General features: G+C 38.7%; 1 protein-coding gene across 3 annotated transcripts in view; it reads right to left on the reverse strand.

The window, feature by feature from the left end:
• The window catches only part of LOC308384655 (receptor-type tyrosine-protein phosphatase U-like), a 259,383-nt gene that overhangs the window by 55,836 nt on the left and 188,387 nt on the right, over nucleotides 1-15,160 (reverse strand). For all 3 annotated transcript variants that reach the window (XM_080863197.1, XM_080863196.1, XM_080863195.1), the window contains exons 11-13: nucleotides 11,555-11,657; nucleotides 8,907-9,186; nucleotides 3,705-3,741 (exon numbers count right to left, since the gene is read on the reverse strand). In XM_080863197.1, the coding sequence (XP_080719323.1) occupies nucleotides 3,705-3,741; nucleotides 8,907-9,186; nucleotides 11,555-11,657 (420 nt within the window). The remainder of the gene's footprint in view (nucleotides 1-3,704; nucleotides 3,742-8,906; nucleotides 9,187-11,554; nucleotides 11,658-15,160) is intronic.

Raw genomic sequence — 15,160 nt, forward strand, 5'->3', positions numbered from 1 at the left:
ATAGAACAAATTGGAATAAGTTAGCCAATAAGAAGCCAGAGCAGAAGAATGACAAATGTTATTAGACTGAATGCTGAATGCTGAAGCAGATCATCAGGAGATGTAGGAAGTGTCGACTCTGCATTAACAGCAAAACAACATCAGCAGCAGCTTAAAAAGGGAGAAAATCAGAGACCCTCATGTGACAAAATACACACTTTCCTGGTCACATATTACTTGAAGCTGCCAGATAAAAAAAAAAGAAAGAAGAAGTTGTTTTTAAAAAAAGATCTGCGTCTCTCGATACCTGCGGTAAATAAGAAAAAAAGTTATTTAAGAATTTATGGTGTGATGTGATTCCATTCTAAATGTAAGATTCATGCCTTTCTTGTGGCTGAGCTGAGGTGAATAAACACCTCCTCTTGTCACAGAATAAGGTGTCTTCTTGAGACAACTTGATGTTTAATGAAAATGTTATTGTTCTGTACAGTTGGCCAATGGCATATTTCTGGGGACAAAAAAAGAAGAGAAAAGCACCAAAACACCAGGAGGTAAAAAAAAAACACACACACCCTATAATTGGTGTCTTGGTGACATAAGAACCTGCAGAAATGGTCTTACAGGGACCTCCAAGAGAGGTTTAGTAATATCAACAGGTTCTCTACCACAGTCATATATGCACAAATACAGTACAAAATATGCCTCCAACCCACCTCTTCTGCTTAAGTGGCAAGCTGGCAGACAATAGTATGGCAGAATTCTTTGATGTCTTAATGTCACTTCTCATATGAAAGAGTTCACAGGGAAGATAATGCAATTTAACTGCCACCGTTCTCTAGAGCATTACTAACTTGAAGCATAATTCAGCAGGGAAGAAGGCTGGAAAAAGTTAATTTCACCTGCTGTATCTCTCCCATCCCCTGATTGTTTGAACTGAAAGGCTTCTATCAGTGTCTGCCTGTCAAGCAAACACTCCTGGTCGCTTCCTCTCTCAGGCACAAGGGGCGGGTGGGGGGAGGGAACCTTGTTGCACTGTGGATTTCAAAGCCGTCAAAGCCCAAGGAGAGGGGGGGTAGCCAAAATGTCAGTGTCAGTGATTCAAGAGGTACTGAGTGAGAACAATGATGCATGTTTGCTTTCACCTTTTCTCCACTGTCTCGGGGCTGCGGGCAGATTGGCAAGAGAGCTTCCTCCCTGCAACACCCAAAGCAACACTAAGGCCGTGTCAAATATCCTAAGCCTGATCCAGAACAACTGACAAACTCCCTGACATGCACCCTGCACCAATGAAGCACAAAGGATGTAGTGGTAGTAGTGGTTACGTTTACCTAGAGATTTACTTGGACTTATTCAACATTATGGTGACAAGAAAAAGATGACTGGCACCCTCTGCTTCTGATATAATTTTCCGCTTTAACTTTTACTGCTTATAGTCATAATGATGAATTCCACAAATAACTGTGCATGTGTGAGCAAATAAAGAGCAACATAAATACATAAATTGTGTATCTGCAAATATTAATATGCTGACAACTGTAAATTTAGAATTTCCTTTACATGGTTTGGCTTCAACTTGATATAAATTTGTACAAAAGCTGACACACTGAAGTAGAAAAACAAGGTTTTCAGATGATTTGCTGAATTCTTCAATACAAATAGGTACAACTGCTCGTTGACACAAATATCAGCCAATTATAAGACAGCAAATCAACATGTTCAGGCATGTATACATGATCACGATCATGGTGGGGAAGAAAAGCGATTTAAGTGAATCTGAATGTATGCAGCCTGACACCAGACACAGTGGCTTGAATGTTGTGGACCAGTCTGTCTATTAGACCACTAGATCAGCAATCACACTAGATATTACTGATCTACTGGAATTTTTTGCCACACATTTTTATAGATTTATAGAGAAAGGTCCATGAAAGAGAACGTATCCAGTGAGCAGCAATTCTCTAGGAGGAGACAAGGACAATGGCCATACCGCTTTGAGCAGATAGGAAAGCAACAGTAACTCAAATATATTATTATAACCAAGGTTAAAAAATAAAAAAAAAAGCACCTGAGTGCATAGCAAGCCAAACCCTGAAGCTGATCAGTACAGCAGCAGACTGTACGGGGTGTGGCTCACGAAATTTGGGCAAGAGAAGATTGCAAAAACGTTGCCTAATCTGATGACTCTTGGTGTCTGCACGGGTGCAGAAATGTTTTCATATGGAGGCCACTAATAATGGTGGCACACCAAAAACAGAATTTCCCATTTTATTTTACAATTTTGCTATTTTGCTGTCAAATATAGATTACTTGAAAAATATGACAAAAAAGAGAGAAAGAATATGACTAGTTAATTTCCTGATATTAAAATTGATATCACTGAAAACAGATACAAAAGTGACTGATTGATTCAATGGAGGGGCCAGCAACTTTAGGGGGTGGTCAGCAACAATTCCTATGTAATATATAACGTAGTACCCAAGACAAACTTTGAGATCTTGTCCTAAAGTATTTGTCAATTCGTTTCACACATAAATAAAGAGGGAAAACATTTCTTGAAGGAAAGAAACAAACTCATATGTACAAGTTTTATTGTGACCTGTAGAGGTCCACGTCTAGAATGAGCTCATTAAAAAAATCTTTCTCTGTCTTCAGGAACAGCTGAACAGGAACTCTACATGGCTGGCATTTTCAAAATCTACTATAGTGTCACATGTAAAGTATACTTTCTAATTTATTCACAATACGATTTCCATGTGTCAGTGTCTTGATTAGTATTATTGTACTGTAAGATCTTTAAACTAATTTTAGGACATTTTTGAGAACGTACAGTATTATAATGATGTTTGAAATGATACATTTGTATTTTTAAGTGTTTTATCTGATATTTGTAATTATTGGACAGCTTGAAATTACATTTTAATTGATTTGTAAATAACCTTAAACTGAACTGCAAGTGATGTCCATCTCTTCATCACCACATCACCCATCTTCTAATGGCTGCTTCCAACAGCATGACATGGTATGTCACAAAGCTTTAATCATCTCATACTGGTTTCTTGAACATTCAGCTCAATTATATTTATACAGCGCCAAAGCACAACAACAGTCACTCAAGGTGCTTTATATTGTAAGGTAGACCCTACAACAATACATACATAGAAAACCCCAACAATCATATGACCCCCTATGAGCAAGCGCTTTGGTGACAGTGGGAAGGAGAAACTCCCTTTTAAAAGGAAGAAACCTCTGGCAGAACCAGGCTCAGGGAGGGGCGGGGCCATCTGCCGCGACCGGTTGGGGTTGACATGACAATTAGTTGCGCTTATCTGTACTCTAGTGGCCTCCACAAACACCAGATCTCAATTGAATAGAGCATCTTTGGGATGTGGCAGAACAGAAGATTAAAGTTATTGATGTGCAGCTGATGAATATGATGTGCTGGTGAAATGGGAAGTGAGTATATTAGCACTGCTGCGTAACATATGGATGGCCTTAAAGTGGCTACATGCACTTATTATCGATCTCTAGGAACCACGGATGTCATCATAGAAAGAGCCAGAGGCTCACCAAAGTCTTTAGAGGTCAACCACTGGGACCATGTATGTCATGGAGTACATCAAACAGCATTTATGGCTGTAAATAATTATTTCTTTATTTAAGTAATTCTGAAGTGATAACTAATGTGTGATATTATAGCTTATTTGATGTGAAAATGTAAGTTTTACCTTTGCGAGCAATCCGAATGCAGTTTATTCTGGTCTCCTGTGGATAAAGAAAAAGCTGAGTAAATCATAAAGACACACACTCACACACATCACATTGCTTCTTAATTATGAGTCATTCTGTTAAAAACAACCACCTTGTGTAAAATGTAAAACACATGCAGCCCAAACCACTGCTGTGTGGAGAAAATAATTGAAATTTCCAAGTGCATGACAGCTCCCTGTGATGTGAGCAACCTCTGCTCCCCTTCACAATGTGAAGCCACTCCTTCCCAAAACAGCCATCTCTGTCCCAGAGACAGAGGCGCAAGTTTCCAAATTAAGATTTAAGGAAGCTAAATTAGCCTTTATGGGCAATTATGCTAATCTGTGCTCTAAGATTGGATTCTGACCCTTTCACCTAAAACGTTTGCCAAATTGCCTTTTATAATTGGAAATTTGTTTCAAGTGGATTCTCATCTTCTTCCATCTTTTATAGTGACAGATAAGTTATATTTACTTCCTCCCAGGGGTTATTAAAGCAGCGAAAGGTAGTATGTCATGAGTTAGCCTATCCTCTGTCAAGATGGGATGTAGGTCTTCTGAAACAAAAATGCAAACAACATGCAAGCAAAGTAATTGATTGATATGAGCTCTAAGTCATCATGTGCGATGACCCTGACCCTAACACTTTTTCTTCATACTTAGTGGACAAAAAACATGTATTTGGCTTGCAAGATACAAGTATTCTGCCAAGTTAGCCATGTTATTAATAACATATCATTAACATAAAGAAAACTCTGGAGCATACTAAACTCAGTGTCAGCTGGTGGTCTTGTGGTGTAATGGGAGAGCAATGCAGACTCTGTATATGCATTTATACACTGATGCTGGCGTTGGCCTCCTGCATATCTTAATCTGCATAGGTTAAGTCCAATCTTAACCTACTCTGAGATTAAAAGCAAATAAATCCATCCAGTTTTAGCCTGATATATCTCAATATCTACTCTCCATTTAGTTCTCGATTTGTTTCTTTAGCCATTATATGCTTCCCTGTGTTCATAGGATAGTTGTTACTTTTGTTTTCTATAACATTTGAACTTTGCACACTGATTTATTTATTTATTAATGCATTAATTTTTATAATCTCTTTATTAATTTATTAAATCTCTTAACTGAAAACAGATGCCTGATGCTAAACACATGGTGCTGAATGTTGATCCTAAAACCCAAAAAATAAGCATAAAGGTGCTAAAGGCTTTAACGGTTGAAAGAAAATTATATTAGTTACAAGCTCCCACGGGTTGTTTACTGTGGATAATAACTCTCATATGACTTATTAGTAGTACTTAATAATGTGTTAAAATCAAGAATGAAATAGAGGATTATTTCAGTTTTAACAGCATAATTAATAGTACTAAAACTGCAATAACAAAATGATGGCAGTCAAAGAGTGGCGTCACAGAGGTTCCTTGACAGTGCATGACTTTTGGAACAGACTGGTTAGCAGGCAAGTTACATATAGAGCTAATGAGTAATAGCTTGCATAAACTGGAGACACGTATAGTTGACATTTAACCAAGAAACTGAAGTCAGCACCGTCTAGAAAAGAAAGGCTCCCAACCTTTCTTTTGCGCAATAATATTTGCTGAAGTGATCAAAAGTGATAATAAAAATGTAAAAAGAAATACATCCTTTAGCTTAGCAATGCTAGCTATTTTTTTTTAATTTTTTGAATGTATTTATTTAAAAGGGACATATTAGTTAACATATATCCATGTAAATATGCCAGATTAAGCCAGAAGGCTACATCTGTCCATATAAATATCAGTATAAGTGAAACGTAACCCCACATAAACACATTTAACAGGGGGAGATTTCGTTGTACATGACCATAAACGGCTATTCTATTCTACTCCATTCTATTCTATTCTGAGATCTCAGCATGCTGATGTTTTCATGTTTCAAGTCACAGATATTTTGGCAGTAATCAAGATTTTTCTAAAGTGGCTCCTACAAAAATAACAGACGGGGAAAAAACACTTGGAAAAGTGTGTTTGTTTCCTGGTTATGTGTTTCGCAATAAACTGGCAACACCAGTCATGCATCTTTCAAGCCCCACTGACAGCATATCTGCCAAAGCAATTACAGTTTCAATTCAATGGCAGCTCATGGTCCACAGTATGCCCCGTACATCTAATTTATCCAGAGTAATTGTCAAAATAATTAGGTTTTTTCCCTCTTTCTCTCAGAGCTGCCCAAACACAGCTACAATTTAGAAAACAGACTTGAGATATATATTTATTTTGCAGGACAAAAAAGAAAAGTGCAAAGATGAATTATAATATTCGGATTTCTAAAAGCTGCTGTGCCAAAAGACGCTTTCGATTGATTTTAGAGACAGAATCATCTCAAATGCCAGGTCACAATGAGAGAAGCTAACTGTTGACATCAGTGATTTCACTTGGACAGGCAACATCTTGTTTTTCACCAGGACCAGACACTGACTGTATTCATTTATTCTTTTAAGCTCTTGAGGTCCACCCAATGAGACAAACACTGGTTGCATCCTGTGAGGACTGAGATAGCTGGACAAGCGTATAGCTGAGATGGTGGAGACAGGTGGGCATGCATAACAGCCATATGTGCCTAATGATTTAAAGAGCATTTGCTTTCAGTGTTTCTGTGGCTGCTGTCCAGCACTTTCCTTGTTAATGCTTCAGTAATTTTTTCAATAGCTTGAGGAATTTCTTTTCCGATCACTTTAAGTCTGGGGGAGAGTGTTTGACTTTTTTTCCCCACAGAAAATTGACTTTTAAAGAGCTTAAATATGAGGCAATCTGGCAACTGAAAGATTACTAATGACAAGAAAAGGTGCAAACTCTATTCCACAAGTAATTATCTTGTAAAAAAATTCAGCCACTTTGCTCATGTAATGTCTTTAAGTGTTTTAGGTAGAAAAAGGTTTGCCTTTCCATTTTCAATGAGAAATAATGTAAGATTAACAAGTCTAAAAATAGGGGCTAATTTAGGCTTTCTAAAAAGCAGATCATACAGTAATGTGCCAAATTCTTGAGTCACCCCTCTTTATATTCTGCTTCCAAACTTTATTTACATTTTTAAAGTACTTTTGAGCAATAGTTTTCTAGTCTTTCTGAATATCTTTCAAATTTTTCCTTTCAACACTGTCTGCTTTTCATTCAGTTTTAGTCCAATCCTTGCTTTATGCACTATATTTCCAAAAGTATTTGTTCATCTGCCTGCACACACATATAAACTTGAGTGCATTCAATTCTTAATCCATTGGGTTTAATGTGATCATGGCCCACCTTTTGCAGCTATATCAGCTTCAACTCTTCTGGAAAGGCTTTCCACAAGGTTTAAGAGCATGATTATGGGAATTTTTTGACCTCTCTTTCGGAGAAATATTTGTGATATTGGACAAGAAGGCCTGTCTTGCAGTCTCCGCTCTAATTTGTCCCAAAAGTGTTCTTTTAGGTTGAGGTCAGGACTCAAGGCCAGTCAAGTTCTTCCACACTGGAGTCGCTCATCCATGTCTTTATGGACCTTGCTTTGTGGACTGGTCATTGCACGAGGAAGCGGCCATTCCCAAACTTCTCCCACTAAGCCAGGAGCTTAAAATTGTCTAAATATCTTCTTATCTAGAATTATCAAGAGTTCTTTTAAGGCAGAGGCCAACTTCTCAAAAAGCAACTGCACACCATAAGCCCCCTCCTCCAGAAAACTTCAGACTTGGCACAATGCTGTGAGACAAGTACTGTTTGCCTGACAACAGCCAAACCCAGACTCATCCATCAGATTGCCAGATAGAGATGCATAGACAAGAACATCTCCACTTCTCTAGAGTCCAGTTTCGGTGTGCTTTACACTAGTGCTTTACATTGCACTTGGTGATGTAAGGCTTGGATGCAGCTCTCTACGTTGCTCTCACTGTTCTTATGCTAATCTGAAGGCCACGTGAGGTTTGGAAGTCTATAGCGACTGACCTCTGCAGAAGGTTGGCAACTACTCACTATGTTCCTCAGCATCCTCTGACCCTGCTGTGAGTTGATGTTGTTCTTAATCACTTGCTCTTTGTTACAATACCAATAACAGTTGACGGCGGAATATTCAATGGGCTGCCACACGTTCTTGCTCCCAAAGCATAATATTTTACGGTAGGTGATAAATCGTCAACATATTACGCTTCCAGGCACCCAACACGTCCCTAAATGACGAGATTGGAAAAACGAGGAAACGTGAGAACCGTTTGGAATTAATCTACACATGTTCATTCATTTTACTTTAATTGCTTTGGAAAACACTATTTTACGTTGTTAAAGAGCTGGTTACGGTTAGGGATAGGGACATGGTTAGGGTTCGGGCTGGAATACATGGCTGGAACTATGGCTGGGCCACATTATACCGTTCACGGTAATACCGGTATAATGTTGGGCAACGATAAGAAAATGAAATATCGCGATAGAATATGGGTAAAACGCGCATCCGCAGTGCTTTTGTTTTCATACGCACATGGCGGAAAAACCACGGCAGCGACGGAGAATGAGAAGGGCGAGAGCGGCTCGTTGAAGGAAACAGATGAACCAGAATTGGTTTGTAAAAATGCTGCAACTTCAGTGGTGTGGCACTGGTTTAGCTTTCGTCCGTCAGATACACAACAAAGCACTATTTTTGGTACAGCATGCTAGCGGGCCGTCATTATTACCGTGTTTGTTGGAATTATATCGTCAGTTATATCGTTATCGCAAATTTTCAAATGCATATCGTGATAAATATTTTTGGTCATATCGCCCTGCTCTAGCTGGAACATGTATTACCGCGGGACTGTCATTCTACTAGATTTCACCCATAACCCGGCACGCAGCATAAAAACGCGAAAGGTCACCTTTCGCGTTTCTCAGGAATGCCGTGGGACATGACAAATCGTTGGGATGTTACGCATTGGGAGTGAGAACAGGCTGGAATCTTTGGTAGCGAGGAAATTTCATGGCTTATTGCGCAGGTGGCTATCACTGTACCATGCTGGAATTGACAGAGCTCCTGAAAGCAACAAATTCTTTCACAAATATTTGTAGATGGAGTCTACATGTAGCCATGGAAGGGATTAAAACACCTGAATTCAATGATTTGGATAGGTGAGTGAATATTTTTTGCAAAATAGTGTCCGAGTAGCAGAGGAAAAAAAGACATTGTAATGGTTCTTACCCCTCTGAAGTTGCTGGTGGCCTGGAAGTAGATGAGGTAGTTCTTGGTTGGGTCCAAAGGACTGTTCCAGTAGCCATTGTAGGTGTGATTATCACCCACTGTGAAAGGCGTGGCCTCCGGCAGACTGCTGGGAGCCAGCTCAGCTGTGTAGTAATGTGGAGCCCCTTTGGCCTGAGCCTCGTTGTGGGAATTTGGAGTAGGGAAACAGTCCACGGTACCCAGCTCCCTCCTCTTCACATGACGGGACCCATCCTCTTCCACCACCACTACCTGGTAGGCACTGGGACAGGACAATGTGGACCTTAGTGCCCCAAAAACCTATCATTTAAATATCATTCTAATAGTATATAATATCGCTGTCAATAGTCATAATGCCAGGAACATACCATTCAGATCACACTGTGTTTGTTGCCCTTGTCCTTAAATTGTAGCATCATCATCATATAGCCAGTCGGAAAAGTAATATTACTCCAGAGTTTTCGATACATAAAATGGATTAACTTTGGAATGATCTGGCTGAGGAGATTCAGGCCCACAGAGCCAGTGACCTTTAAATTCCTTCTTAAAACAAGTTTTTATAAATTGACTTTTACCTGATATTACTTCATGTTATGTTTCCTTTTGAAATCCTGTAATGTGTGGCCATTGTTTTCAGTTGTCTTGTTTAATATTTCTGGTTTCTTTGTTAATTATTTCATTGGCATTGTTTACTTTTTGTAATTTACCTCCAATAAATTGTTGCTTTTAACTCATTAATGTTGAACTTCATATACACACAGATTTGACTATGCCATCTACAGTGTTCATGATTTATTTTTTTAAATTAAACAGTTTGGACTACAGTGTTCATTTGAAGATTTCACCCAACTGAAACCCAAATTCATAAATTATATCAAAATACAAGAAAAACTCGCTATTATTGAATTTCAGCTATTTTTTATTATAATTGATCTTTATTGGATATGTATATTTATTGAATAACACCACTTCTAATTATGTGATGTTTTGTTTTAACAATTTTCATCAATGTTTTTTTATGTTTTTCATCCGCGCTCTGCCAGTTAACTCTTTCCAAATCAGCCTACCAGGTGAAAGTAAAGAAAGTACAAGCAGTAATTATATGCAAAAGTAGCATGATTAGTCATCCAGAGAACTCATGCTAAACTTTAAAAAGACTGCATGGTAAGTAGGTATCATATGCAGGTCTGTAAGGCTCCAAACGCAAGTGTTTATTTAGAGTAAAAGGATTACTTTAGTTGCTGTTGCTTTAGCTAACAGGTGCTAACTAGATCCTTTGAGTAGCTCATAAGCTAGTGAAAGCGCATGAGCATGTGACTCCCCAACCCTGGTTCCAAAAAAGTCTGACTACTGTGTAAAGTATGGCTGTAGCTCAGGCGGTAGAGCAGGTCATCTACTGATTGGAAGGTTGGTGGTTCGATTCTTGGTTTCCCTCAATGCCAAATATTCTTGGGCAAGATATTAACCCCAAATTGCTCTCCGATGCATCCATCGGGGTGTGAATGCTACTTAAAAAGCACTTAGAACAATGTGCGAATGGGTGAATGCACAAGTTGTGTAAAGTGCTTTCAGTGATCAGAAGAGTAGAAAAGCGCTATATAAGAACAAGTCCATTTACTCCAGACAGGAAAATGAATGAATTTTGGCTGATAGCCGCCCCTCCCTGAGCCTGTTTCTGCCAGAGGTTCTTCCTGTTAAAAGGGAGTTTTTCCTTCCCACTGTCACCAAGGTGCTTACTCATAGGGGCTCATATGATTGTTGGGGTTTTCTCTGTATGTATTATTGTAGGGTCTACCTTACAATATAAAGCACATTGAGGTGACTGTTGTTGTGATTTGGCGCTATATAAATACAATTGAATTGAAAGATATGTCCCAAATTGTATATCAGCAGTCACCATTTACCAAACTGTGTTTGTTTGATTATTAATTTCAGTTATGAAAAAATGTTTTTACTACTCATGGCCACAATGAAGAAGCAACATTGTCACGACATTCTCTTGCTTGGCTTTAACAGAACCTCACCATGTGATGAATATTTTTCTATTGCACTGTTATATCTCTCCCAGAGACATGCACTCCATGAAGGATTGGATGCGCTTTTCTAGTTGAAAGCCTGGTGCTTCAATTTTTTCTCAAAACCTGAGAAAACCTCAGGTTTTGAGAAAAAATTGAAATTGGACAAGGGCCTATTATGGTGACACAATGTCTAACAGTCAGCATACGATAGGTTGACATGGTGCGTCATTCTAAAGCTGTGTGAAATGGTGAATTAGGCTTCAGGACGGAATAACGGCCCATTTTTTATTCCCTTTTTCCTGTTGCTACTGCCAACACATCATAACGTTCCGATGTCCTTGACCACTGGGCAAACATTAATGAGGAAACCTAATATTAATGGCTTGCATTTAATTTTGAACGCTTTGTGAACTTTGCAAAATCATCATGTTTCTGTGAAGACCCACTTTCTGGGACTTCATGCATTTTACTTGAAATGGTGTCTACTATGCTTCAAGACTAAAGAACAAATTTCTAGTGCTTCACAGAGCTCGCTTTTACTGCAGCTATAAATATCAGAGCCTGGAAGAGCACCAAATGAATGTCGGTGTAGGAGTGAAGCATGCATTGTACCTGACAGGAGCCCCTCTCCCCAGGGCTGGGCGCAGCAGCACGGTGATGGTGCTCTCCGACTCACTCAGTGGAGAAGGGATGTCTTCATAGTCAAACACCGGAGCTGAGGGCAGAAAGAAAAGTGGGAAAAAAATGTGTCAAAAAAGGGCTAACATGTGTAGAAAAAGAGCAGGATGATTTTCTGTACTCTTTTTGCAAAGATGAAATATACTTTGCTTAGATTTGGGAGCTTCAACAGACACGTGGCTCCACTGCTCGATATTTTAGTAATGTTTTCTCCTCTACATTAAAAGATAAGAGTGTACCATCTTGTCCCCAGCGTACTAGTGTGTGCAGGCCTCCCACACAGTGCCATTGACTGATGATGACTAGTAACAGCAGCCAACTACAGAGAAAACAAGAGGCTCTTATAATATAATTAGGACAGATCTCAATGCTGCACAACCTCAGCAAAGCTCTGGGGACAAAGGGGTTGAGTGTTCCCATCTCTGTTTACTACAGGGAGTGAATTAATTGGAGTACGTAGTGAAGCAAATGGTTATCCTGGTACAACAGATAAGCCAAAACAAAAAGGTTTCTGTAATGGAAGTGGAAAATGTTTCTGCTGAGGCAAGGCATTAATGCCCGTCGTAAAAACCTGCTTGTGTAACCTGTCATCCGAAAAAACACACACTCATGCTTGCACGCAAACATCTGAGGTCTGCATTATATGCAGTCGTGCTCAGGAGTGTTTGAGCCAGTGTGTGTTAGGTGGTTAAAGCCAATGAATAATGAAAAAACTAACGAGTACAGCATTACACTTGCATGTGTGGTACTAAACTGGAACAGGAGCTGGCTGCCCAGAGCTCGTGACAGCGCAGCCAGGTGGGAGCATGTGATACTATCGATTTAATTGTACACTCTGACATCTGCAAGCCCACATAAGCCACTTTCTAAACCGAATGGAACAGGTACAGATAATAGAGATGGATGCTGTATTACATACAGTGTGGGGGTCAAAGAATTCTCCTGGAATATAAAAAGCACCAAGATCCAGCAGAACCAAAAGGTATTTTTATTAAGACAATAACGTTTACAATCCACCAATCTCCCTGTTCGGCATCAGAAAACACTAGACTAAAATCAAAATGTTCAATATATTCTGCGTGCCTAGGGATAAAGTTATGTCATTGTCTGCTTTAGGAGACAGTAATAATAAATAGACATGAAACAAGCACACTTGAATCAGAGGAGAAATGAAAAGGAAAAGAAGCAACAACTTTAAAAAGAGAAACTGCTGTAAACCATTAAACCATAAAAGAACTAATTAATAAAACTTTAAAAATGAGCATTTTTTTATATTTTACTTGAATGCACTGATTCTATTACTTTAATGTATAATATTTAATGTTTTTAATGTAAAGGAGTTACATTCAAAATTTGAATGCATGTCTTTTATCCTGTCTTTCTTCTCTCACCCCAACCGGTCGCAGCAGATGGCCCCGCCCCTCCCTGAGCCTGGTTCTGCCGGAGGTTTCTTCCTGTTAAAAGGGAGTTTTTCCTTCCCACTGTCGCCAAAGTGCTTGCTCATAGGGGGTCATATGATTGTTGGGTTTTTCTCTGTATCTATGAAGCGCCTTAAGGCAACTTTTGTTGTGATTTGGCGCTATATAAATAAAATTGAATTGAATTGAATTGAAAGTGCACTGCAATAGCTCAAGGTTGGATCTAGAGTGACTTTTTCACAAATACGGGACACCTATACCGCACTAGACAATCCAAAAGTCATTCAGTCTTCCTGAAAATGTGCGCCTTTAACCCCAAAATTAAACAGTAATGTGTCCCCTCAAAAGCAGGTTTTCGACTCTGCATTAGGCTGTTCAGAACAACCATAAACATGTTTGACTTTCCCAAATTCTGAAGTTAACAAGAAGCACTCAGAGAGCGCAACCCTCCGCAAGGCAACTCACTCTCTGGGCAGTAGTGACTTTAAAGGAATAGTGTTGTATTTTGTATAGTTTCATTTTATTTTCTTTGTTCTTTTTAAGAAAATACTTTAAGGAGTTTGTAGTGGAGTAAAAAGTACAAAAAGCAGGCTTTTTAACTTAATTTTGAGTGTATATGGATACATTCGTGTTCTCTTGACAGTACTGTTTTTTAAAGATATGACATATTTTGGGGTCAACTTGCAACAAAGTCATGTAAAAGTGAAATGTTACATTTATATTTGATATTTGGATGCAAACTAAGAGAGGTGCAGTAAATATAATGGCACGTCTCGCCATTATTTATAATTTCCTTGTGGTTTATCAAGCAGGACACGTTTGGGTAGGATTTGGTAGGATTTAGAATGCACATAATGTAAGTGCAACAAACTGGAAAAGGACTGCAATGGACTATAGTATGCAGAAAAATTCAGTACAACAGCGAATGTCACAATTTCCACTTTTTGCAAAGACTGTTTCATAAAATTCGTTGCTATACTCCTTCGCTGAACAATCCAAACTCTTATGCTTTGCTCTGTTTTCAGTGTAATGTTAAGACACAGTCAAGGAAATTAATCTTTTGTAACTTACATTTGTTTGTTTGAAATAAGTTATGAAACACAAATGTAACAAAAAGTGCAGAAACAAATTCAAGAAGAAACACTCAGAATGCAAACCTGTGCCAAGGCCGCTCGCTGTCTTTTACATGCTGGCAGCTAACGAGGCACATCGTTCTCTTTGTTTTGACAATACTTTCTTTTAGATACAACGTATTTTGGGGTCAACTTGAAAGGAAGGCAGATGTGAAATATTAAATTGACATCAGAGGTCAAATGTGACAAACTATAATGTCATACTTAGAATCCTCCTATACCGTTATCATTTCCTAAATGTTGACAATTCTAAGCAGTTTTAAAGATAAAAGACATTTAATAAAATGTTGACCTTATTTGATCTTGAAGGAGAGGTCAGAGGTAAATGAGACATATTTTAAATCTGTATGCAGTATTGTATTTTGACTATACACACCACACTTGTAAGAATCATAGTTAGTTAAGTTATGAGGTTTTTTGCCAGTTTTTGACCAATAAATCATTAAGTTGACCTTGAAGACCTCGGTGCATGCAAGCCACATTTTAATGAATTGTTAACATGACCCCACTCTACACCCCTACAAAGTTTTATCAGAATTCTTTCAAAAACTTTGAATGACACACGTGCAAACACTGCCAAAAACATATTCTCCTTGGCAGAGGTGGAAAAATGTGGCAAAAATAAGGGTGACAAAAAAATAGAAGTTAAAGCACTTTCTAATAACCTAAACAATATGTCCAGTTCAGACTTTGTATGCTGCCAGGACCTGCGGGGGTGCAGTGTTCCATCTCTGGACAAAGATCCTGCATAGATCAGTTTGTTCTGGAACATTTCTAACCATCCTGTTGTTGGACCATGATCTGTCGTGAGGTCCCATCGCTGACCGCTGCAGCCCTCAAGCTGTTTCAGAAATACTACCTAATTATCTGACTTGCTACCTAGACCTTGAAATACACTGCTGTCACACAAAAAGTCAACATCATTAGCTAAACAGTCTTGTTTAGTTCTAGATTTGGCACACAGTTAATTGTTTTTAGGAGCTCAATAT

Source organism: Rhamphochromis sp. 'chilingali' (genome assembly GCF_963969265.1).
Source record: "Rhamphochromis sp. 'chilingali' genome assembly, chromosome: 17".
Taxonomy (NCBI): Eukaryota; Metazoa; Chordata; class Actinopteri; order Cichliformes; family Cichlidae; genus Rhamphochromis; species Rhamphochromis sp. 'chilingali'.